The sequence below is a fragment of the Benincasa hispida genome, chromosome 2 (assembly GCF_027475165.1).
Source record: "Benincasa hispida cultivar pf3 chromosome 2, pf3_genome.v1.1, whole genome shotgun sequence".
In the NCBI taxonomy this organism is placed as follows: domain Eukaryota; kingdom Viridiplantae; phylum Streptophyta; class Magnoliopsida; order Cucurbitales; family Cucurbitaceae; genus Benincasa; species Benincasa hispida.
The window spans coordinates 11,348,556-11,372,757 of NC_143479.1; the positions used below are offsets into that span (position 1 = coordinate 11,348,556).

The 24,202-nt window shown below is 30.7% G+C and overlaps 1 protein-coding gene across 1 annotated transcript; it reads right to left on the reverse strand.

Moving 5' to 3' along the window:
• Nucleotides 1-14,403: 14,403 nt before the first annotated feature.
• Nucleotides 14,404-16,419, reverse strand: RABE1B (RAB GTPase homolog E1B). The gene has a single exon (XM_039023288.2). The coding sequence runs from the start codon at nucleotides 16,139-16,141 to the stop codon at nucleotides 14,714-14,716; it is 1,428 nt and encodes a 475-aa protein (XP_038879216.1). The 5' UTR covers nucleotides 16,142-16,419; the 3' UTR covers nucleotides 14,404-14,713.
• Between the last annotated feature and the right edge of the window lie 7,783 nt (nucleotides 16,420-24,202).

Consider the following 24,202-nt stretch of genomic DNA (forward strand, 5'->3'; position numbering starts at 1 on the left):
ATTTTTCTATTTTGCATTCTTAATTCATAAACTTAATTGAAACAAAGTGATCATATGCTTTCGTTAGGAATTTGATTCCTTCAGCGCGAGTTTTGCCAAGATTCGAGGCTTTGAGTTTCTTTTCTGGGACATGCAGACTATCGAAGTATCCTCAGGCTTCGATCTTGCATTAGGCTACCCTCAACAATTTTTTTTTAGAAGGACAAAGTAAAATATAAAAATGGCAATCAAGTACATAAATGTCGAACTATACAACTTTATTCTTTGTTCTAAAAGCTCTAAAATGAAAAAAAATGAAGTAAAAAAAAAAAGAGAGAGAGACAAATGCATTTGCATTGAAATCAAAATAGAGTGAGAGTGAGTGGAGGATTTTGGTGGCCGGCATACGCAGCACATGTGTCAGCAACAGGCTCCACCTCCATTGACTTCAACGCAAAGTTTCTGTCTTCACAAAGAAAATTACGATACAGTCCCTTCTACGTGTCCCCTTTCTATTGGTCTACTGTCTTAAATTCTGAATCCATTTGTGGACTTTGATCGACTCAATAACCCATCAGTCACCGTTGGATTTAGGGTTTGATGAAACTCACTAGATTCTCATGATAAACCCTAGATTTTGGAGGAGACAACAAAAAATCCTACTCGAAAAACTCCCCCACCCACTTTTCTTTTTTCTTTATTTCTTTTAATCTGTAAATATTGAAAAAGAACCTCTTTTCATCATATGATTAAAATAAAGTTACCTAAATTTTTAATAAATTATTCCTCATAATAATTAAGAATCCAAAAACCCAAGCAAGATTTTATAGTTATGATTTCCTACAAAGGGAGGCTCAAACTTAATTATCAACCCATTATTATATGCTACTTTTCATTTAACTTCTCATATCTTACATATGCATACACTTCCTTCTTTTAAAATAGTTCTAATGGGTATTTTTTTAATTTTAAAGGTTATTTTTCCATTTATTTTCTATATGTTTTATTTCTTTGTCTAAAATGTTTTTGGTCTACTTTTATTATTTTAACAATTATCAGGCAGGTTGACTTGTAATTCTTAAGAATTATATCATGAGTTGTTTCAACAAAATTTAAGATCAAATTGGTGTGTGTAACGATTAAATTTATGAAATTAAAAGATGAAGATTTATTTTATATATATAAGATAAAAAATTCGAAGAGTTTATAGAATTGTCGTAAAGAAATATAATATCCAACAATTTAAGATACATACCAATTACCATTTCAAAAAGATACGATAAAATAAAGCATAACTCAATTAATATATACTAAATGTTAATGATCCAAGAAATTTGTGATTCGAATTTCTTCATTCCTTATCGTACCTTTGTTAGAAGGGTAATTACAATTGGTAGTATTTTAAGGAATAATAACTAAGTATATAACATCATTTGAAAAAAAATTTCAAATAGAGATATGGTCTATCACGGATAGATTCCTACCAATAATATGGTTTATCACTGATAGACTATTTAAATTTGGTCATATTTACAATTTTTTTTTTATATTATGTTATATCTGCTGATACTTTGGGTCTAATATCTATATTTGCAACTGTCCCTTGTTGGAATGCCTTGAATTTGTTAGCTGACGTTTCGAACAACCAAGTGCGAGATGTTTCAGAATTCGTATTTAGCATATTTAATTATTTATAGTTATCTATATATAAACTCTTCAATCCTAGTGGCGTCGTTTTGTATTTTTTTAAGAAAACATTGTTTTTGGTACTATTGTTCTCCTTTTGTCCCGTAGACGTAGCTAATGCATTGTTAGTGAACTACATATATTTGTGTGTCGATTATTCTTATATTCTTTTACATTTTTTAATTGTCGATTTCATAGCAATCTTAAAGAGATGCATATTTATGTGGGTTAATGAAACAAAATTCTAAAAGATGAGACACCAAATTGGTTGAAAAATGGGGGAAAAAATGCGTGGAAGGACAGCAAGAAGCAATTAGATAGAACCGACAAAAAGAGAAAAAGAGAGAAGGCGAAAAAAATGAAGATCCCTTAGATTCAAAGTTGCATTTTTCTATAGAGATAGAATTTTTTTTTCAAAAAAAAAAAAGTAATTAAAAAAGGGGGTTTGGTTTGGTTTTAGGAGACGTATAGCCCCACCTTTAGGGCACCACCATCCCTTTACCCTTTGCTCTTAAAAAAAGAGAATACAAAAACATCAATCTTTTTTTCTTTTTCTTTTTCTTTTTTTTCTTTTTTTGTTATCCTTTTGAAGAAATGTGCCCTAAAACCCACTATACATTAAAGCCAATCCCAACATATACCCAAAAAAAATTTTAAAAAAATAAAAAAATTTGCATGCGGGAATAATAATAATAATAATATCTTTCCTATTTATTTTTCCTGTTATAAGCTATTTTTTTTTTGCCCTTTTCACTACTATATATATATATATATATAATACACTCTCTCTGAAAACACCATATATTGATTAAACCATATGGACATGGAGGATCTGCCTTCTTCTTCTTGTTGTTGGGATTTTGATGATGAGATAATGGGAAGCTTAAAACGACGGCGTTTCAAGAATAATTTGGAGGTGTTTACCGGCGGAGGGTTATTGTTGTTGTAGCTCATATCCATCCAGGCAAGGGGAATCAAGCGCCCTGGTCCGACTATATAAATTATTATATATATAATTAAATCTATATATTATCTATCCTTCTTTTTTTTCCCTTTTTCATTTATGTCTTCAACTAATTATTAAATTCAGACAAATGTTGTTGTTTTCACTATTATTATTGTCATAATAATCTATCACCTTTTTTTTTCCATTTGAGATGTATCTTGTCTTGGTTTCTCTTTAATTCCAATTAAGCAGCTCTTCATGTTATTTTTACTATTGATGTGTTGTTGAATGTGATATAAAAAATTAAAAATTAGGATTTCGTTCGATAATTATTTAGTCGTTGAAAAACAAGTTTATAAAAGCATTATTTCTACTCATATTTTATTTTTTTTGTTATTTATTTTTTCTACAAAATTTTATCAACATCCAAACCATGTCTGGAAGACTAGGGAAAAAAAGGTGTGTTTTTATTTTATTTTTGAAAGATAAGAGAATAAATTTGAAACATTAAAAACTAAAAACTAAAACAAGATCTATGATAGTCAAATTTTGAAACAAGGTAACTCGTCACTTGTTTCTCTATCTCTCTAAGATTTGAAAGGTTAGAATGTTATGGATTTATAATCCCAAATGTACGTCGATCGAGGACTTTAGGCTCTATTTATAATCTGTATTGTATTCTTCTCCTACTGTTCTTACACTTCACGATCTCAAAAAATTTTATCGTAATCTTGATTAGTGATTACATTTCTATCTCTAAATAGATTCTAAGTAGAAATAGAATCTTTGGAGACAAGATCCAAAATTTGTGTATTAGAAATTAAATGGTGTGGCCTTTTTTTCTAGGTAGGGTATTAGGGTTAGGTGTAGACAGAAGACATTGTTGAATGATGTTGAGATTGAGGGGTGTGTGGTTTGGTTATTAATTAGGTCTGAATGCATTGAAAGAGAGAGATGTGACATTGTGATCATCATCTTTTTATAAAATTTCTTTTGTTTTATTTTCTTCCCATTAATTCTTTTATTTCATCACAAAAACTTCATAGTTGACTATCTGTTTGTGCTGTGTTTTTAATGATGGTTCCTCTCTTTGGATTCCTTGTGAAGTATTTATTATCACATGAAGAAATATTTAGTTTCAAGAAGAAGAAATATTGATCCTATATTCTAGTAACAAGATATATTGATCATTTAAGGACAAGGCTCTTGTTCATCATTATAATACTCTTTCTTTTTTTCAAGATCACTTTCAGCTTAATTTGGCATGTGGTCACTTAATTATTCACAATACTAAAGTATTCTTGTTTTTTTTTTTTTTAAAATAAAAATACGAGAGGTAGAAAGGATCAGCCACCACCGTATTTTGGCTTAACATAATCAATAATCATGGAATTGGAAATATTATATTACCCACTTCACTAATAGGGAAGAAAAAGACAAACCCAAAACTTCCAGAAAAGAGAAAAAAAAATCCTTTTTGGCTTTTTGCCTCTTTGATTATGTATATATAAAAATTTATTAGAGTACAATGGTTAAATCAATCGATTATACATATATATAGCAAACATTTAGGGTAACGAGTGAAGTTGTTTAGTCGTAAGACCTATAATAAAAGAGTTTAATAAATCGTGGGGTATACGATAAGATTCAATGATATTAAAATAAGTGTTACAATGACTTGAATCTTTTAGTTGGCATTTCAAATGACCAAGCATGAGATCTCACATTCGTATATGGATTATAGTCATTCTTGATTTTGGGCTTAGGGTTTAAAGTTTAAAGAGTTGTTATTTTTATGAACCTTCTAACTTTACTATTGCATCTGGTTCTATATTATTAGATCTTTTCTCTCTAATAATAAATTGGTTTCTCTCTCTGTCCGCGGACCTAATACACTACTTGTGAACCGCACAAATTTTTGTGTCAATATTTATTATTTACGTTTTCCTGCTTTCTTTAGTTATCAATTTCATAACAATAAGGTAGACTGTGATCATCCACAGTTAAAAGGGATTGTAGAATAACTTTAGGATGAATCTATATATATATATTTAAGGAAAATCATAGTATGATTGATTAGGGGAAAAAAGGAAGAGAAGAAAATGGGTGTGGAAAAGGAGGGATGATGGAGAGGGCAGAAAGGGTGGAAATGAGAGTGGGAATGAGAGTATGACTTTACCTGCCCTCCCAATCTGCTTCTCTAAAAAGCCTGACCCTTGCTTTTTTTTTCTTGAAAAAAAAAAAAAAGAAAGAATATTTTCCTTTATATTTATTATTTCTTTAGTTTATGTAAATTCTCCTACTACCACATGAATTTTCAATTTATTACTGCATCCTCAACTTTTGCTCTCTTTTCATTTTCAACCTTCCAGAAGTGACCTAACTATGTGCAAATAAACTTCATGAAATTTTAGAGACGATTTGTGACACAGATCACAGATGTCACATATGTCGTTCTAGTAATTTTAGAGACATAGAATAACAAATAATAAATCAAAAATAAACTCACGGAAATTGATAACCTAGTTTGGTGATGAATCCACCTATGTCTGAAGAGCAATGTGTCCGAAAAAGATAATTCACTAATATGAAAAAGTCAAGTGTATACAACGTTGTAAAATAAAGATGATTACAGTGACACACGTAGAACGCAACTTATTTAATCACCTAACCTCCCCTTAGATGTGAGACTCATTTTCAATTAAACTTCGGCTCCCCTAAATATGTGAATATTAGTGAAACAACACTTAGCTCCTCTTAAGTGTGTGAGACTCTCTCTCTAGGGTTGACAAAAATTCTCGCGGATACCCACTCCAATCGGGACGGGAAATCCCCATTTTGACCAGGGATGAGCTCAAACCGGGGACCCGTTTACCGGGGATGGGGAGGGGACGGGGATATCCCGACCCCAACCCCACCCCGAATATATATATATAACAATATCATGAAATAAAATTAAAAACAATAAAAAATAGCTTATATATAAAACAGTAGCTACTGTTTTTATTTTTTTTTATTTTTTTTAATTTTATTTCATAATATAATTAACTTTAACTTTCTATTAAATTTTAAAATAAAGAAATGTTAAAATAATTTTTTTATTATTAAGTTAAATAAATAAAACAATAATAATTCTAACTTGTTACCTAAAAAGTGTATCATTTCAACCGAAATACAAAAAATTATTGATTTTAAATAAAAAATTAAAAAGAAAAACTAATGGGGGAGAGAATTTTTCCCCGCAGGGACCTGATCCCCAAACGAAGATTTCCCGACATCGACCCTGACCCCTCAATGGGGAATGGGGCGGGGAGGGATTAAAAATCCCTGCGGGGACGGGGACAAGAAGTACATTCCCGATCTTGCCCCACTCCGTTGCCAACCCTATCTTTCTCACTATGAAGATATCTTTCCTCTTACTTGTGAACTCCCCTTCACGTGAAGAACTTATGCTCCGCCTAAGTTTGAGAATTCCTTCTCGATGAATGAACCCTCAAGATCCTTCCAAGAATGAGAATCTCTTCTCAATCAACATTATCTTATGCTCCCCTAAGACGAATAATGCTTCTCAAAGCTGAAACATCCACATTATAGAAACTAGAGAATGAGTCACCAAGAGCTAAGATTATCTCTTGCTTTTCAAACAAAGAACATATAAAAAGTTATGTTTGATAAAACTCAATGAGCGATCCCACACAATGGTACTGTGGCAATTCTAGCAAGGATACTTCTTAGATTTAAGTAGCACAACCAAGAAAATAGAAAACATCCTCAAACAGATTCAACAAATCAAAAAAAAAAGAAAAGCAGCCCAGAAATGTAAAATAATTCAAATAACGAAATAAATATTCTACAAAATTAGCATATTGTGTAACAACCTGAAACATATTCCCATTAAGACATATTTTGCGACAACACCAAAAACTACCCCGAGAAGAAAATTTCAGAAACCTTAAACAAATTTATAGCAAATAGCACAAATCTAAAACTTTATTCACAGAGTATATATATATATATGAACAATAATTTGTTATTTAATTAGTCTTTTTAAAAAAAACATTAAATATTATTGGCAATCCCAACATAGTTAGCCATGGTCTAGACATATTTGATTTCGATATTTCACAGAGTCAACTTTAAAAAATAATAATAATAATAATAATCTACTCTTAATTTTCTGGTCAAAAGTTTAGACCTCTCCTATGTATGTTTGTAGTATTTAAAAGAACAAAGAAAAACATTTCATAGATGTAAAAAGTCCACTCTACGTCCACCCTCCAAACTTTTTTTTTTTTTTTAATTACACTTTAGGATGAGGAATTTACGAAATTTAGTCTCATCTAAATGTAAAAAAAAAAAAAAAAAAAAAAAAAAAAAAAGACTTTCTACACTAATAACCTAAATAAATAGACCCAATTATAATTATCTAACTTTTCTATTTTTTACATAAATAACGTAATGAGCTATTATAAATAATAACTACCCAATTTACTATTTCTACCCTCCTTATTAGGTTTTTTTATTTTATTTTATATATATATATATATATATATATATATATATATATATATATATATATATATATACACACATGCCAAAAGATGCATGAAAAGGAAATCTTTTGCGGTTATAAACTTTTCAAAACGGTTAAAACATTTTCCCTCATAAAATAAAAGAATAATCAACAAGAAACTTCAAATGAGAAAACAAAATATGTTTGATGTATACGACATACAATATTCTGTATATATTTGAATTTCTAAAAATAAATCAAGGTATATATATTTAATAAGTGCATGAACAAGACAATTTGTACAATTGATTCGTTTTGATGTGTTTTATCTAATGTGATGATTTGAGTGTTTTGTACTATCTTATAAACGCATTATTTTACCTAGTTTGACCCAAGTATAAATCCAACTAGAATCCTAGTGAGTCCAGAGTCGAATTTAGGGATTGCATTTTATTGATGCGTTGACAATAATTGTTTCGATCTTGACGCAAACTGTTTGTTCAATATGCAATGAGTTTGTTCCTATTCTATCGCTAAAATAAATGGTGATGGATGTGATGGGTATCACAATCATGAGTGAAATAGTCTATGCAGAGAGATACAAGTTCTGGATGAATAAAGATAGGGTTGAGAAAAATATTCACTAATATTCCTAAGTAACTGCATAAATCATGCGTTCAAGAAAATTACTAAAAAATCACAACCTACACTTCTCAGTGTATCAAGCCACCAATTCTATTTCTAGGATGCATGTGATGAGTATTTGATGCAAAAAATGTTTCTTTATGTCTAAAGATAATCTCTTCTTGTTTTATGAGATCTAAATCATTCGCTTTCTCAAACCTGTATTCATTCTATTTAGAACAATCTTTCAGCTTATTCAAATAGTTTATAAAGTATATATAAAACAAGTTGAATGCATGATTAAACCTTACTTAGTCATGTTAGTTGAAATGTTTCTCAACCCATAAAGAAATTAGTTGCTCATGGTAAAAGATGGAAAGATGGATAAAAGATAAACTGTAGATGCATTCATAATGATAAAAATGAGTCTTTCAACGTTCTACACAATATAAATAACAACTATAGAATAAAAGAGATAGTGATAGAAAATCAAGTCGTGGTATGTAATTCCTTGCTTCCTCTGACGTTGTGGATGATTGCTTTAGAAAGATTGTGCTGAAGGTGAAGTCTCCCTTTGGTTCTCTAGAAGAAATCTTGAGCTTTCACTCAATATTTCACGAGGGCTCAAAGGGAAGTGTTTTTGAAGTGAGAATTTGTGCAGAATTTTCTCCAATGTCTTGGTTATATATTTTGCATGGAAGTCTTCGTTGAGTATTTATAGGCATCAAGGAGCACCTTTTTCCTCTCCTACTAATGATTGTGCTAACAGGATGCATTAAATTTCATACCCTGATGTGCCGCCTATTTCGCGTTAGAAGTTCATTGGTTCTGCTTTGAAGCTTTCTTGTCAACTACCAACTTAGATCTCTAATTTGACTTCCACCGCCCATGCGTCATGTCATCTATCGCATGAGGCTATGTTTTCAACTATGCGATTCCAATGTTGGCATTAGGGATTCCTTTGCAGTGATCGCATAAATAGATTTCCTACATCCAAAGAGCACGATTTTTACATCTTTCATGGATTGTGAGACTTTGTACCATGTGGTCGCATGATATTATTATTTTCATGAATTTCTTTCCAAGCTGTCGCATTTTCCAATTCCTAATTGTTTTAGATAAAAGAGGTAAAATAACTTGTATTTCTACAAGTTATCAAAAATATATTGTCTTATATACCAAACAATAGATGCAATGTATATTTACATTTTCTAATGTATTTGTAAGCACACCAAAAAATAAACCATGGTAATATGATGTATATTTATATTTTTTAGTATATTATATATACTTGAGATCTCAATGGAGAGGTGATCCGTTTTTAGTTAGGAATATGCAAGAAAATAAATCTCTTAAAATGAAAGAAACATTAATTTGAAAGATCATGCATTAAATAAATATCAACCATGATTAATAAATAACAAAATAAATTTAAATTTTGAACATGATGTTAAAAAAAGAAAATAATAAATATTTTGAATTTTTAAAATAGTGGTGAAAATGTCAAATTGATCCAAAATTAAAGCTCTTACGAAATAATTCAAAGTCTAGGATATTTATGAAATATATGGTGTGTTAAAGATGGAGAAATTGCAGCCTATGGCCAAAAAAGGGATTCGGTTTTGAAATTTGACAATTTCCTATATTAATGAAATATGACCAATCAGTTAGTTTGGAGGCCCCACCACTAAATTTGAGTTCCCAAAATTACCCTTGAGCTTTAGACTCCCCATTGTGCGTGATCCATGGAGGGTGTACGTGTATAGGAGATTTTGTTTACAGATTCTTTTAATTTAGGATTTTATCATTTTAATTATTGAAAAGATTTTATTCGACTTAAAAGCATTTTTATTTCTATTTAAGTATCAATGTCTCATTGACGATCACTTCTATATCTTTATCCAGGACGATATTGAATAAAATAACTCATCGAATTTAGATCGATTGCAGAGTAGAGTAATTATACATAATTTTATTTCCTCAATCAAAGAGTGTTCCATAAGGGAGAAGTTGCTTCCTAGCCAAGTTGAATTGGAGATGATATTAATGAAAGAGATTTGGTGGTTGTAGGAGTAGAGACGATAGTTGAGGAGGAGGAATGCTAGATGCAACAACAGTGGACGCAGTTGATGAAGATTTAAAAAAAAAAAAGGTGTGTAGACTTTGTAATCCTGATAAATTACATTACAAAGAAGATGTTATGGAAAATGATTTTCTATATTAAGACTTTATAGAGTTTTTTTTTTTTAAATCATGACTTTGTAAAGCTTTACATACACAAGAGATAGTAATCAACCATTAATGTTAAATATATATTTCTAGGGATCATATTTACAACTAAGGCACAAATTGATGCAATCATTGATAAGATTATTTTCCTTTAATATTCTTTAGAAAATATATTTTTCTCACGAAAAGATTAGTAGATTTGTGTAGCTATCCAATATTTTATTTTTTTTAGTAGATTTCCATATTAATTTGACAAAATTTTCTTTTAGTTGTTACGAGGTATTTACAAACTCAATTCAATAAAAATTTATCTTATTTTTAAGACAAAGTGTCTAGCTGTTATGAGTAGAAGATTTATACGAGGTTTTGTATAAGTTTTAACTGTTTATGGGTAGTAGGTATTTGATAGTTATTTTGAGTATAAGATATTTGTTTTATGTTATGCCCAAACTTTAATTCTCATGATTATTGTATTAGTAGGGATATTGTAGTTATGATTTGGCCAAAATATAGGTGGCAGGTTGTTTAATGCTTGTTTGATAGATAGTCTGAAAACAAGAAATTTAATGCAAACAGAATTGTATTTCATATTTTCTTAGTTGTAGTTATCAACTAAATATTAGTTGACAATAAATTATTGTTAATCTATTTATGAACATGTTTTACATTAAAAAAAAGTTACAACTATTGTTTTGTAATATTGTATAAATTATAGGAAAAATTGCAAACTTGGTCCATATGGTGTGGAATAAGTTAAAATTTATGGCTTATGAATTATAACTAGATTTATTCCCTATAGTTTGATAAAAGTTTCATAATAAATAGTCCCTATGTCTATGTAGGGGCTATTTAAGAGATCTAACAAACCATATAGACTATTAAACCATATGAACTAAGGGGTGTTTGATAAATGGGTATGAGTTGTTGGGTTGGATGAGTATTTATTATCTATGTTTGATAAGCCCATAAAGAAAAATTGTGGGTTATTAAAACCACATTTTTTACCCACTCAAAATTAACCCTAAAAACCAGTGATATTTTCATTTCTTTCTCTCTTCCCTCATCTCATCTTCACCGTTTGGATTCTAGATCTGATTTTTTTTTTAATTGTCAAAAGAATGATAACTTTTGCATACGTCATGACATGTAATTTTTATGTTTGTATTATGACACGGATATTATAAGTATTGAAAAGAACATATATTTTATGAATTTTTTTTTTGGAAACGGCCACATGTGCGGTCGGTTCATATTATTTTTGTGATCTTATGAAAAATGTTACTGTACTACATCACATTCTCACCATCATAATCAAATGAAAGGTAATCATCTTATGTACAATTTCAATTCCAAATATATTATCCATATTATATAAAAATAAACTGTATGATATGTGAAATAATAATGTTAAGTTAGCAAGATTCAATATATATACATACAATATACCAATTAGTAATTGGGATAATTACCTTCAATATATATACATACATACAATTACAATATACCAATTAATTGAGCAGCAATATGAAATGTATTTTGTTGGTATGTTTTACAGATTGAAGAGAATTAGAATTATTATAGTTTTTGAAAAGAATATATGAAAAATAATCTATTATGTTCTACAAATTGAGAAAAAAAATTTGAGATTGTCCAGTTTATGTCATAAATGATTTAAGAAAATACGTATATATTTGAAAATTAATCAACAATTGCAAAGCATAAAACTAAAAAATGAAAAAATGAAATAGAAAAAAATAGAACTAATCTCGTTCACAAAAAAACTGCATCAGATCCCCCAACTCAATTCACAACAAACACAGACAATAATTACCAACTCAACTTTGCAAACAAACATAGACAATTTAACTCTCCAGATAATAATTACCAACCAAACTCAACTCAACTCTCTACTTTTATCACGCACCAAACACACCCTAAATGTTAAATTTTAAAATCATATGGACTAACTTTTAACTTTATCCAAACCATAGAGACCAAACTTGAAATTTAACCTAATTTAATTCATAATATATTACATAGTACATATTTTAATTTTTTTTTAAAAAAAATTGAATTGAGTTTATAACTTGACATACTATATTTATGAATGTTTTTATCTTTATTTAATATAATTTTTCATTTTAAATTTTAAAATTCAAATTCTGGATACATAGAAATGTTGTTTTCAGAATTTACACGTTCAGATCATAGAGTCCAAAAGCAATTTTCAGAAACAAAATTTGGGTTGTCTGCCAAACATATAATAGCAAACATATAACAGAATCCAGATTACAAACTAAACACGTCCTTATATACCTTGTATTTGGATTTGCTGACACTATTAACACTTTGGATCTTCATGTCGATGAAGAGATTTTTTTTTGTTTAACTTCTTTTAAATTGAGATTAGAGAATCCCGCTCCTGTGTCGTGGGACTTGTAGCTCGGCAGTCCACTGGGTGGGTTTGTTTATCCTTCCTGTTTCAAACTGTTCCGCTATTACTCATGTTAGCAGAGGGAAAACACTTTAGGGGATAAATAGTGCTATATAGTGCAGTATTTGAGTCAACGGGCTCTTGCCATTCATCAAAGGCTTTAGACTGACTTTACTACCATATCTTAGGTCGGAGCCTACTCTATTTCCTAGCGCAGTCTCTTTCGATGGGGAGCAGAGCAAGTTACGGGACTTGGCATCCGGGGTATATGGAATGGAATCCCTGGTATAAGGTTAGGCCAATGCATTAGACTTCCTAGCTTTCAATACTGTATCAGTGAGTTTTTATTATATTTCTTTTTAAAAGATGGAGAGATTTTTTTTTTCGTTATAACTTTTCTTTCAAATTGAGAGATAGTTTTTATTATATTTCTTTTTAAAAGATGGAGAGACTTTTTTTTTTTATAACTTCCTTTTAAATTGAGAGATATTGTTTATTATATTTTGTATTTTTTAAGTTAAGTGGTTAGATTATTAGATTTTGTTTAGATTAGAAGTTTTTTTTTTAATACATATGAATAAAATCGAGGGCATACTTGTCATTTTGTAAATTATGAAATTTGGCCATTTTTACCAGTAGAAATTTTGTGCCATTTTTTAAAATGCCCATAAGGATTTGGCCATTTGTTCTAAGAACCCTTATTTTCCATGTAAAGATCTCAAGAAAAAAAAAGTCTTAAAGACAATTGAGGCCCATTGGGCTCCATGGCCCATCTCTTTTTTTTTTTTTTTATTTTATATTCACACACACGCATATATCTATAATTGCTTTCCTAAAATTAACGAATTTCTCATTAATAGTTGTTGACATGAGTTTGCTTGAAGATGTAATATGAAGAAGATATTTCTTTTTGCAAAGAGATATGCAGATATTTCATTTTATTTTCTATCATTAAATTCGTAGTAGAAAAAGTCAATTTGGTTAAGATATTGTGTCATCAATATGATGTTTGAATTCTTACCCATACATAGTTAAACTCATAAAAATATAGAAGTGTTTTAAGTAAAACTTATGAGCTACCAAACTTAAAGAGATAGCTAGCATACCATTGACGATGGATACGGATTCTTATATCTCAATTTATTTCATTATAAAAGATCCAAATCACATCATCAATAGCTCTATATGACTTACGTGGTCATATTTCCGTAACATTGCACCAACGAATCATTTGATGAATTTAACCACAACTTATAAGAACAATAATCAAACTTTTAAGAACATAACTTTTTAAAGCAATTCAACTACGGGCAAATAATTGCCACCACTAACCTGAAATCACTATGCACAGCCAACATAAAACAAACAATATAAACATCATTCCTAACTGATTGAAGCATAATTTAACTAGTGAAGACATATGTTCTCAACTAACAAGTTAGATGTTCAAAGTTTGCATCCCCATTGTTAGATGATATATAATCAAATTTATTTTCACCCATCAACTTAAACTTTTGGATTAATTGATGATTTCATCCTCGTGCAAGTGTTATTCCGTGAACTCAAGCCATGATACTGATAGATAGCTTGTGAAAACAGAGGCATCAACACAACCCAACAAAGATGGTTTCCACAAGCCATTGCCTTAAATAAACAATCCTCAATACAATATATTGATTGATTTTACTTTAGCAACTTCAACATAGTATCAAAAACAAGAATTTCCAGATGAGAAATGCAGCTCCCAATCCTATGAGATGCTAATGACAAGCTGCAAACAGCTCACTCTGCAAGTCTACCTATAAGCCATGAGAATGCAAGACAATAACTATGGAAACAACATATCATTTTGGTACATTGTTACCAAATAATTCCCTGCACACAGTTTTTACAATCAAATCATACAATCAAGTACACAGGCATAAGGAGTTCGCTACCCAAAAGAAAGAAATCATCTCGAACTAGAATATTGATTAATGATTAGGAATCATATATTTGAAATTTGCAGACTCTTCATTGAGAAACCTTGACAAGACTAAGCAGCAGCATATGGGAGGGGGGGAAGGGGGGGAAGGTATCTGCAAATATAGCATCCTAAAAAACATTATCGAGCCACGCTGGACATGTTCGAGCCAAACCAACAAGAGAACAAAAAAACTACAAATATATGACATCGAATCCAGAAAAGTCCACAAAATGAAGAAAAGAAATCATTGATGTTGGTTCAAATTTTAGCCTAACTTAAAAGGAGTAAAGAACATTTTCAGTTGGTTTCCGCAATTAAGTTGTGTCTTCCTATCACTCACTCGATTATTGACTGAATCACACCAGCACCAACAGTCTTTCCACCTTCTCTGATAGCAAACCTCATTCCTTGTTCACAAGCCACAGGCATAATCAGTTCCACAACCATTTTCACTCGGTCTCCTGGCATAACCATTTTTGACTCCTCATCCTTGTCGTTCATAATCGAAGACACCTTACCTGTAACATCGGTCGTCCTCATATAGAATTGCGGTCTGTAACCGGCGAAAAAGGGTGAATGTCTACCACCCTCTTCCTTCTTCAACACATACACAACTGCACTAAACTTGGTATGTGGAGTGATAGTGCCAGGCTTGGCTAAAACCATCCCTCTTTGGATATCAGCCTTCTGAACACCTCTAAGCAACAACCCAACATTATCCCCAGCCAAAGCTTCATCAAGAATTTTCTGAAACATTTCGACTCCTGTTACTGTAGTGTTTCTAGTTTCCCTCAATCCCACAATATCCACCGTCTCTCCCACTTTAACGGTTCCTCTTTCAACACGCCCTGTAGCCACAGTACCACGACCAGTAATAGAAAACACATCTTCAACAGCAAGCAAAAATGGAAGGTCTGTTTGTCTTTCAGGTATTGGTATATAACTATCAACAGCATCCATAAGTTCAAAAATTTTATCCACCCATTCATTTTCACCTCTAGCTATATTGTTGTTAGCCATTAAAGCTTCCAAAGCTAACAAAGCAGAACCAGCAATAATTGGAACATCATCACCTGGGAATTCATAGGAAGAAAGCAACTCGCGCATCTCCAGTTCCACAAGCTGCAGAAGCTCCTCATCGTCAACTTGATCCTTCTTGTTGAGAAACACCACCATATTAGGGACACCCACTTGCTTAGCCAACAAAATATGCTCCTTCGTCTGTGGCATTGGGCCATCAGCACCAGAAACCACCAAAATTGCTCCATCCATTTGAGCAGCACCAGTAATCATGTTCTTGACATAATCAGCGTGGCCAGGGCAATCGACATGAGCGTAATGTCGGCTCTCAGTCTCGTACTCGACGGTAGCTGTATTAATTGTAATACCACGAGCACGCTCTTCTGGGGCAGCGTCAATTTCGTCATATTTCTTTGGGACTTTGCTTAAAGCCATGGTCAAAGCGGCGGTGAGAGTGGTTTTACCATGGTCGACATGCCCAATTGTGCCGATATTGACATGGGGTTTCTTCCTCTCGAATTTCCCACGAGCGGCTCGAATTGTGAAGGAACGAGGACGGTTTAGAGAGGGGGAAGAGAAGGAAAGAGGGCGAATTGAAGAAGGGTTCAAGAAAGAGGAAGAAAGCTTCAGGGAAGAAGAAGGGGGGGAGGAGGAAGAAGAAGAAGAAGAAGAAGAAGAAGAAGAAGGGTGAGGGAAAAGGAGCTTAGAGGAAGTGGAAGCGGAAGCTAAGGAAATGGCCGCCATTGAAGGAGTGAAGAAGAATCTGAGAGAGGAAAAGGGTGAGAGGAAGAAGAAGAGGATGGGATTTGGGGAGTGAAGAGACGAGAAGAGAAGAGAAGAGGAGTGTTATCTTGTAGAAATGGGAAGAGAAAAGAGGGCCTCAAATGGGGGTTCTATCCATTTCTGCCATAACCACAATTCTCTTTATTAACCCGTGTCCATTACCTTAGGTTTTGTCCAATTTCTGTGCTACTGCTGCAATAATGGGTGGCTAGGGCTACTTTCTAAATTCCTATCCTCTCCCTCATACAATTCTAAAATCCCAAACCAGTCCTTAACAATGCGGTGTCGTTTTCTACTCCATAAAACCCATCATCGCTCCTATTTCCAATTGCCTATTCGGTAGCAAGTTTTAATATTATTTAAACCAAAAAAAAATCAATTTTCACCATTGGTTCAATCCTCATCTTCGGGTTCGCTTAGTCCGACTCGATTTGAAAAAAAAAAAAATTAGTCCAAGCTGAACACAAGTCTAGCAAAGCTAAGCCACCTTTTGGATTAGGGTTTGGATCAGTATTGACAATGAGATCGGGGTGATGGGGTCAGGTGGAAGTGGAGAGGGGTTCTCTGTTCCCATCTCTGATGGGGGAATGTACTCACAAAGGCAGGGACGGGGGAGGGAATTCCCTGTTTCCCTTTTTGTTTCCCAACGAGGACCTTTTTTAAATTAAAAAAAATCCTAAGATTTTCTTTGGTTTAGGCTTGGACACTTTAGTCGGACTTAAATTGGGCTAAATTAAAAACTATGCTAAATATAAAAAGTTAACTACCTACAATAACATACATACATATATAGAGAAAAATATATTTAAAAATCTAATCGGGACGAGGTCGAGGTTAGAGATAGGATAGGAATACCCTCCCCATCCTCGCACCATCCCCGATTCGGGACCCTAAAAAGGTCCCCAATTTGACCCCAACCTTGGTCAGACCGAGGATTCGAGGAGGGCACCCCCGAGGACCCAACCCTGTGGGAAATTTTGCCAACCCTAGTTTGGGTTGAGTGGATCGACCCAATCTCCCATAACTAAGTTTATTGTCCAATCAATTTACTTTGTTAACTGGATCAAAGTTTAGGTCAAACTTGGATTCATTTTAGGTCACTTTTACTCTAATGAAAAATTAATAAATCAATGGTAATAAAAAAAAGTGAGCACTAGTTGATTACATTTGATGTTGTTTAGCTATGTTATGTACTCATACTGATATCTGGAGCCCAACTCCAAATTTATAATTAAAAAAATACAATTGCGCTTAAAAATTACGTGTCGATACTATTACTGTTACAAATATTGCTATGGTTAGAATATGAAAATTATAAATATGTCACATTTATTGTCAAATTTACCATAATCATTATCGTTATAATTACTGTTTGAGCCTAAACGACAACAGTAACAATAATGGGATGGATTCATAATTTAAAATAAATGTGATCAAAACCAATCTAATTACATTTGTTATTGAGACTAATTACGATTGATCTATCAATGAAATTCCATTCCGATTACATCAATTTTCATTACGAATTGATAAATATAGCCTTTATATATATATATAATTAAATATTATTAAAATTTATAAATTTATATTTTTAGCTAATTTATTTTAAATTTTGATATTTATATCTTTATGTTTTGTATAAAGTTTTGTTTAATATTGTAAAAAAAAAAAAAAGAAAAAAAAAGAAAAAAAAAAATCTCAGTTCATAACACTTTAAAAATGTTCATATTTAATAAAATATTTTATCTAAATTATAAATGTATGTAGGCTTGATCTATCTAAATATGGGCCAAATAGGCATGCCAACAAATCGAACTTGAATTGCATCTTATACTGGGTTTGGGCTTGCCTTTGGACTTCAGGCCCGTTGATGAAGCTAACAATTTCACTAAAAAATTCAAAATCCATCAAATTGGACCTTTACTTAATATATATTAAATTTCTATTATCTATCCAACCTTTCCCAATGCTGTTACTAATTTTAACCAAAAAATAAAAAACAATATAAAACCTTTGTAAACTTAATTATTTGCCATAATATCAAGGTTTCTACAAATATAAGTTTATTAATGCATAATAAAAATCAACCCTTAAATAAAATTTCCTAAACTAAATATTATGAACAACAATTTACCTATAAAGTTATTTATAATTGAAATTTTTTTATCAATTTTGTAACATACTTACATATATTTTAGAATTAATTAATTAAAAACATATGAAATTTTTTTTATTTAATAAAAATTTCAATGGAAAAGTTATCACGTGAGTTTTTTAAGATTGCAATAAAGTTTGAGATGCAATTTGATGATATTAAAAGATCAGTAAAAAAACAAAACAATTTGATAAGTTTAGAGTACAATTTGATAAGAGTAACTTTTTTGTTTTTCTTTGGCCTCCTATAATTATTGCTCCCTCTAATTTTTTTTTTTAATTTTTGAATTTGTATTTTTTTTTTTCCATTTAAGAATACAACCATTATAAATATAAGGAAGGGTTATTGATAACTATATGTGGCATAGTGGCCAGCTATATGGAGAATTGGGATAGATTTAGTTTAGTAAAATTTCAAAAGTATCCCTTGATTGTGTCTATTTTGTTTTTTCTAAACTTAAAAAAAATATTCATTTGGTAAATTTCTCTTTTAAAATCATTCGTGGATTATGTGATCCAAACTATATAAATTCTAAAAATAACACCGTGTTCCGTTTATCCTTATTTAGACTTTTAATTTTCAAATGAACAACTACATTTAAAAATATGAATTTTTTTATAAATATAATATTTCATGCAATAAATTCATTTTATTTTGATTAAACTAAAAAAAATATAATATAATAATATTATAAAGTATCTAATCTTGTATAATGATACAACACCCAAGTTTAGAGGAGTACATGAATGAATCGAGATCGGTCTGAATAGGAGAGATCACGAGTATATGAAAGTATGGTGAATAAATACTTAAAATAATTAATGGGGATGTCAAGTGCGTAGGAATGCCCAACCAGGTTTCCACCTTCATTACTTATACCAGTAAGGTGCACCTTTCTTTTTGGTAGCTTAATCATAAAACTCTAAAGTTAAAGTGTGTTAAGTTAGGGTGATCTCTTGAAAGATTTGCTAGGAAGCATGGAAGTAAAGATAAAGTTTTCCAAGCAAGGATGAAGTTACAAAGTTTTCCAGGCAAGTTAGAGGGGTTGTTTGATGCACTGAGTTAAGTTATGAAGTCTGGAGTTAACATATTGGAGTAGAAAGTTGGTGTTTGGGGTGCTAAGTTGTAAAATGAAGTATTTCGATAGATGTGAAAGCTATAAAAATAGGAGAAGATGGAGGAACTCTTTGGAATTTGTTTAATTTTAGTCATTGTACCTTCAAATATACAATTTTAGTCAATGTATTTTCAAATATTCAATTTTAGTTTTTGTATTTTCAATAAATCTTAAATTTAGTTCCTACAACTAGTCTATTATATTTTTTTTTCTAAATTATTTTTGTTGTCTATTAACATTTTCACTATAAATATTAAAAACATATTCATACATTGCATTTCCTTGAAAGAAAATTATTATTATTATTATTTAACTAATTTCAATAAAAATTAATTTTGAGGGACTAAATTTAATATTTATTAAAATAATAGGGACTAAAATTGGATAAGGAAAAATGGACTAAAATTGAACTTGGAAAAATGGACTAAAATTGAACTAACTAAAAAAATACATGGACTAAAACGATATTTAAACCTAATAATAATATTACTATAATTATCTATTAGGGGTGTTCATGGGTTGGGTTGGATTGGGTTTAAAGACTTTTTAGACCCTAACCCAATTGTTCGGGTGGTAAATTTTTTGAACCCAAAGGACCCTTATTAAAAAATGAACTCAACCCAAACCAACCATGAAATATTTGGGTTGGGTTGGTTCGGGTTAATCGGGTCATTTATTTAAAATTTTGTTCTAAAAAGAAGCAAAACGTAAATTGTAAAAATTTAATTTAATTGTTTTCATATATTGAATTAAGATTAACAACTCAATTTCAATTTATACATTAAAAACTCAATTTCAATTTATATAGTAAAAACTTTCTTTCTAAAGTGCAAAAAAACTACTTTTAAGAGTGGTTGAAAAATAAATTATTCAAAAAATATTGATATATGTATAAATAACTGTGTTATAGGTAATAAAAAAAATATATTTTAAAATTAATAATAAATTCAGGTTAATTCGGGTTGGTTTTGGTGGTGAATCCATGAACCAACCCAATCCATAAAATTTTCATTTATTTGAACCCAACCCAATCCAACCTAACTCAACCTAAATGAGTTGATAACCCAACCCAAACTGCACGGATTGAATTGGGTTGATCGATTTTTTCGAGTCATCAGAACACCCCTATTATCTATACCAGAAGTTTGATATTTTTCTTGGATAGAGTTAAAGTTGGATTTAAAGGAAAAAAATTAAGCAGTGGTTGGTTAAGGTTATCTAATAGAATATGGTGAGATCCAAATTTAACGTAGGCTATCTAATAAGGTTTATTTATTTAATGATAATAAATAAATAAATATAAAAACCGGAACTTGTGGAGCATTAGGGAAAACAGAATTGAAAATAGTGGAAATTTCAAGGACATAATGATATATTTAAACTTTTTATGTTGGAGAAATGTTAGATAATTAGTGTAATTAGTTTATGTTAATCTAGTCACCAATTTTAGGTTAATTTAATATTTTAAATTTATTTAGTTATTTTTCTTGTAAGATAGTAATAGTGACTTTAAAAGGGTAAATTGTAAGGGAAGTTTTTTAAATTTCCTTTGATCATGAATTTAACATAATATTTAAATCCATCAAATTTTTCTAATGTAGATTTAAATATGATTCAAAAATTAATTTACATAACATAGACTAATTAAAAGGAAAAGAAACAAAAGAGGAATGAATAGAGAAGACAAGTTCTTTTTATGCCAATGAGACAAAGATTAACCATTTAAAAATGGGAAAATAATAGATTTTACTTTAATAAACTAATTTAGACAAAGTCACAAGATTCTTGGGATTTCTCTCAACTTGTCTCTTTCCTCTTTGGTTTTTCCTTTTGCTTGTTTTGCTTTGTGTATGAAGCGTTTTTCATGGTATAATTTTGTTATATGGTTTAGTTGAAAATTTCAATTTTTTTTATTAATATTTATTTTGAAATTTTTTATTCAAATATTGTAATTTTAATGATCAAGTGACGAGATCCATCTTTTTAAAATTTTTATCTCTTCACAAGACGAAGATCACTAAATTTATTTTAAAAAACTATACATTCCTCTTCTCTTTAAGTTGTTTATGAAATTTATTAAGAAAATATAGTTGTTTTGAAATTATTATTCAAATATTGTAGTTTTAGTAATACCCAACTCATATTTGAATAATAAAACTACAATATTTAAATAGTAACTTTCAAATAATTATGTTTTTTTTAAAGGTGTTGTAATTAAAATGTGGAGTGGGGAATCAAACCTCAGACTTCGAGGTCGATAATATAAACACTATGTCAGTTGAACTACACTCTTGTTAGCAAAGTAATTATGTTTTCTTAATAAATTTTATAGAGTTATTATTACTCACTATATCAAAAAAAAAAAAACATTAATGAAAGATTTAAATCTATTGGAAAATAAAAAAATATGCATGCCAGATCAAAATGCATGGTTTTTATTATCTATTACAACAATGAATCATTGGTTTAACTGAATAACAAAATAAAAATAGATAGACCCCTTTCTTCGTCTTAGGTTGACATATTTTCTCTATTGAAAGATCCGCTACATGAATAATACACATTTAAGTTTAATGAGCCTAACTCTAATTGTTTTGTTTTAAAGCAAATTTCATAGCGATTCATCCTATTCAAGAGATGAGTTTATATTTGAATAACAAGTTTCAAAATAACTATAATTTTTTTTTAATAAATTTCATAAATAACAATATTCATAAAATAAATCCAAAATTTTCTACATATTTCTTTTCTTAAATATTGGAAAATTATAATGTAGGTTTTTTTTTATAAATAAAATAATATATTTGTCTTAAAAGACAAAATAATAATAAAAAAAGTCTTAGAAGACAAATAAAAAGTCATCTTTTGAGCATATCAAATCTACATAAATTTTTTCTCCTCAAAAAAAAAAAAAAAAAAAATCTACATTAACGTTTTTTTCAAAAACAATAATAGCCACACGCCACTACCCCACGTTAAATATCTCAACAACTACAAAAGAAAAAAGAAAATAAAAACAAGAGAAGCTAATTTTTATATATTTCCATATGAAATGGTCAAATAAAGTGAATTAGGGTGGAGAGAAATCAAGAATTTTAGAAGTTCTTCTAAGCTCTTGATATATTATTCAGTAAGAATCGGAACATTTATAAACAATTCTTCCCTAATTTGGAAGAATAAAATAAATGAAGACAATAAAAGAATGTTGTACATGTGGCCTAATTTGAGTAGATAAAGAGGAACGGAAGAACAAATTTATAACAAAAATATTCCTTTAGAATGAGCTTCAAACGTTGCTTTCATTCTTGATGTGGTTTATTTGACTAGGCTTGAGGCTTGAGGCTTGACCATGACTTTGACTTTCTTCATTCTCTTTGGCATTCATCCTAACATCCCCGCTCAAACTTGGGGGTATATTAATAACTCCAAATTTTGAGCACAGACAGAAGTATTGTGAGTGAGCTAGAGCTTTTTTCAAACAATCAGTAGTCTGACCAATCGTTGGAACATAACATATTTCAAGAAGTTTTTTCATTACTTGATTACGGACGAAGTGGCCATAATCTCAATATATTTCGTCTTAGCATGAAAAATCAGATTCGCGATGGGAGCTCCGGTGCAAAGGTTGTCACATCAAAGGATAGGTGTTTGTGATGTTTTCATACCCATCTCACCCAGCAATTGTTGTAACCATGTGATCTCAGAAAGAGGCTTGAACAAGAGCCTTATATTCAGACTCAATACTAGATCTAGCAACTATTGTCTGTTTCTTCGATGAGTATGATACCAAGTTGCCCCCGAAAATATAGAGCACAACAACAGATTTACGATCATCTATATTTGATGCACAGTCAACATCAAAGTACCCAGTGACATATAGATCATTGTTGGATTGAAACAAAAGGCCAAAGTGTTTGGTTCCACTAACATACCTTAGAACACACTTTGTAGCCTGCCAGTGAACATCTGTTGGTTTATGAAGAAATTGACTTAGTTGATTCACGACATATGAGATATCTGGTCTTGTATTTGTTAAGTACTAGAGAGCTCCAATAGTGCTTCTATAGATAAACGGATTCGTAAGAGGAGTTCCATCAGTGGATGAGATGTGCTTATTTAAGACACATGGTGTTGTAGCTGGTTTAAGATCAGCTAGATCCAATTTCCATAGAAGATCATTTACATACTTAGCTTGATTGAGTAATAATCCGGTATTTAGATAGTGTACCTGAATCTCGAGAAATTAGTATAGAGTACCTAATTCCTTTAGAGCAAAGCGTTTGTCTAGGGTGGGAATTAGCCTTTCGATCAGTATTGGGTCATTTCTGGTGATGGTAACATCATTTACATAAACCAATAAGAATATTACAGATCCACCATTTCGATCGATGAAGAGAGATGTATTAGAACGTGAGTTGACAAATCCCCAGCTTTGAAGAACACAACGCAACATATTGTTCAAGGCTCGGGGAGCTTGTTTCAACCCATATATGGCTTTTTTTAACTTAAAGACATAGTAAGGATGTTGTACGTCTTCATAAACAGGCGGTTGATTCATATAGACGACTTCTATTAGCGTTCCATTAAGGAACACATTGTTAAAGTCAAGCTAGTGGAGTCTCCATCCCTTTGTCACAGCTATGCTGAGGACAACCCTAATCTTCAACACTTTCACTACTAGGTTGAACGTTTCAAAGAAGTCGATGCCAGGATATTGATGGAATACTTTTGCCACTAGTCAGGCCTTGTA